Source organism: Trichechus manatus, unplaced genomic scaffold (genome assembly GCF_000243295.1).
Source record: "Trichechus manatus latirostris isolate Lorelei unplaced genomic scaffold, TriManLat1.0 scaffold02536, whole genome shotgun sequence".
NCBI classification, from domain to species: Eukaryota; Metazoa; Chordata; class Mammalia; order Sirenia; family Trichechidae; genus Trichechus; species Trichechus manatus.
The window spans coordinates 1-2,215 of record NW_004446472.1 but is presented as its reverse complement, the minus strand read 5'-3'; the positions used below and the strand labels follow the sequence as shown (position 1 = coordinate 2,215).

Sequence of the window (2,215 nt, the reverse complement as noted above, 5' to 3'; positions counted from 1 at the left end):
TCAGGCAGGCATGTCCACTGATGCAGGATGTTTCTATAGTCCACGTCACTGACCAAGGCCTGAGAGTTCTTGGCCAGGACCACCCCCAGCATGTCCACTGGGCTGCTGAACTTGGTCTTCCACTTCTCAAAGTCCTTCTTGTACTCTCTGTCACTCTGGATCTTGGCCACATGCATGGACCACATCATCTTCGGGTCGTCTTCAATGTTCCGGGCTCCAATGTGGTGACCGAGCTGCTTGCGGTACCCATCTTTGTATTTGTACTAAGATAAAAATACACGAAGCCAGCTTTCATTATAAGTCCTTAGAAGCCACATGTGTGTGCACATTCATCTTGCATAAGCCAGAGCGTAATTGGCTTTCGCTAATAATCACCAGCTCAAGCCAATATCCTGGCTTTTACCCTGAAACCTTACAGAAGTAGTAACATAGATGGAATTGCTATCATTTTAATTTGACCTAAAATCACCTATGTCCTAGTAATAAGGAATAATTCTGAGGCAGGAAGTGCACACAGTGGCCCGAGAGGTCACCTGCGGACATGGAGGAGAGGGCATCTGAACCATGGAACCCAGAGAATTGGATCTTACGTACTAAAAGCCTGTCAGAAAAGAGATTCACTTGGTGACATTGTATGTGTAATAAGGAATCAAATGAGTGGCCGGTCCTGCAAGCATGAAGTACTCTAGCCCACGGATAACCAGCAGCAGCAACCAAAGAGAATTTATTATCTCATAAAAAATTCATGCATTCAGTAGAGGTCGCAAATTTTTGGCATTACTTTGAAAACTGATTATACTAGTGAAGCTGACACAGCAACCTCACCGGTTAGATCATGCTCCTAATAAGGTCATGGGTTCTAGTCCCACTGGACCAATCATGTTTTTTTTATTCCATATCCAATGACTTCATCCCTGGAATTGGAGCCAATTCTCTAAAAAAATACATGATTCTAGTCTTAAAGATGACTGAGTAAGAAAGTATAGATGAGTCAACAGGAGACAATATGACACAATGGTAAGGAATGAGAATGTCTGAAGTCTCAGCCAGGAATGTGATTTTAGGCAAGTTGCTTAAGCAATCCACAAAAGGGGTATAATGCAATATCTGTGCCCTAAGAGTTCTTTGAAGACTACTTGAGATAATGCATGCAAAGCTCTTAGCACAGAGCTCTCCATACATTTTTATTTATTATCATTTCATTATTTATTGCTATTGGCATAAATCCATTTGTGAAATGTGCCAACATACATAAACTAAAGTGAGTCACTCACATGATCTTCCAATACAAAGGACAGTGTATTACCATGTTTCCAAATAGTGGGATTTTGAGAGCAGTTGCCTGTTGCTCAAGAATCCCTGAGACACTGGGCAATGATAATGCTATTACTTTGAAAGGTAAGCACTACAGAACCAGGAGCTATTGTCAAGGGTGGAAGCTTTGGCTCGTAGCCACCTCTGGTACTAATCAACTGACTTCTTTTCATACTCTTATAAGGGTGAATTGTATTGGCAAGTGCCATATGCATTTTTAAGCATTTTATACAAAAATGCTACATAAAGCAGGACTCGGATTCTCACTGGGAGTACTTATGTGTATGAGTTACACTTTCTACAAGCACAGTGATCATCTTTCTATGCATCTCCAAGCTCACAGTTGCACTTAACATTTTATACATAAACGGATGTTTATCTAGACTTGGTGGTCCAGTTCTCACTGAAGATGCTAAGTCCTACCGGTTACAAATGCCTTTGAGGTACATCAGATTTTTCATTGTCCCTCAAATTAGTTTTTTTTTTTTAAAATATCAAATATATCAGGATATAGTTTTAAAGGTCTGGGAAAATTCTTTTTAATGAGTGAGTTCAGTGAAAACACCATTTCAGACTGATCACATCCTCTGAGTAAAATCGACAACTCACATCACTGGCAATGTTCCTGGAGGCCTTGGCTGCCACGATTGGGATAGCATCAATTCGCAAGTCATAGCCTTTCTTCTTTGCTTCTTCGTTGGCAAGTTTATACAGATTCTAAGTTTGGGAGAGAAAAAAGGATGCCGACATTCATTCCAAAATTTGACACAGGACTGAAATAATCCACAAAGTCCTACACAGAGAAGTGTCCATCATCAGTCATCTTACTTGTGAGACTTCTACGCCTTCTGCATTTTTGCTGAAATTGACACTTAAATATGATACCAGTGGAGAAGGCTGC

At 40.6% G+C, this 2,215-nt stretch overlaps 1 protein-coding gene across 1 annotated transcript; it reads right to left on the bottom strand.

Annotated features, from left to right (window-relative positions):
• Positions 1 to 18: 18 nt before the first annotated feature.
• On the bottom strand, positions 19 to 2,031 carry LOC101349276 (nebulin-like; the record flags this gene model as incomplete). The annotated part of the gene is made up of 2 exons (XM_004391177.2): positions 19 to 263; positions 1,924 to 2,031. Coding segments are annotated over 2 exons (353 nt in total), but the record flags the coding sequence as incomplete, so codon positions are not given.
• Positions 2,032 to 2,215: the final 184 nt, after the last annotated feature.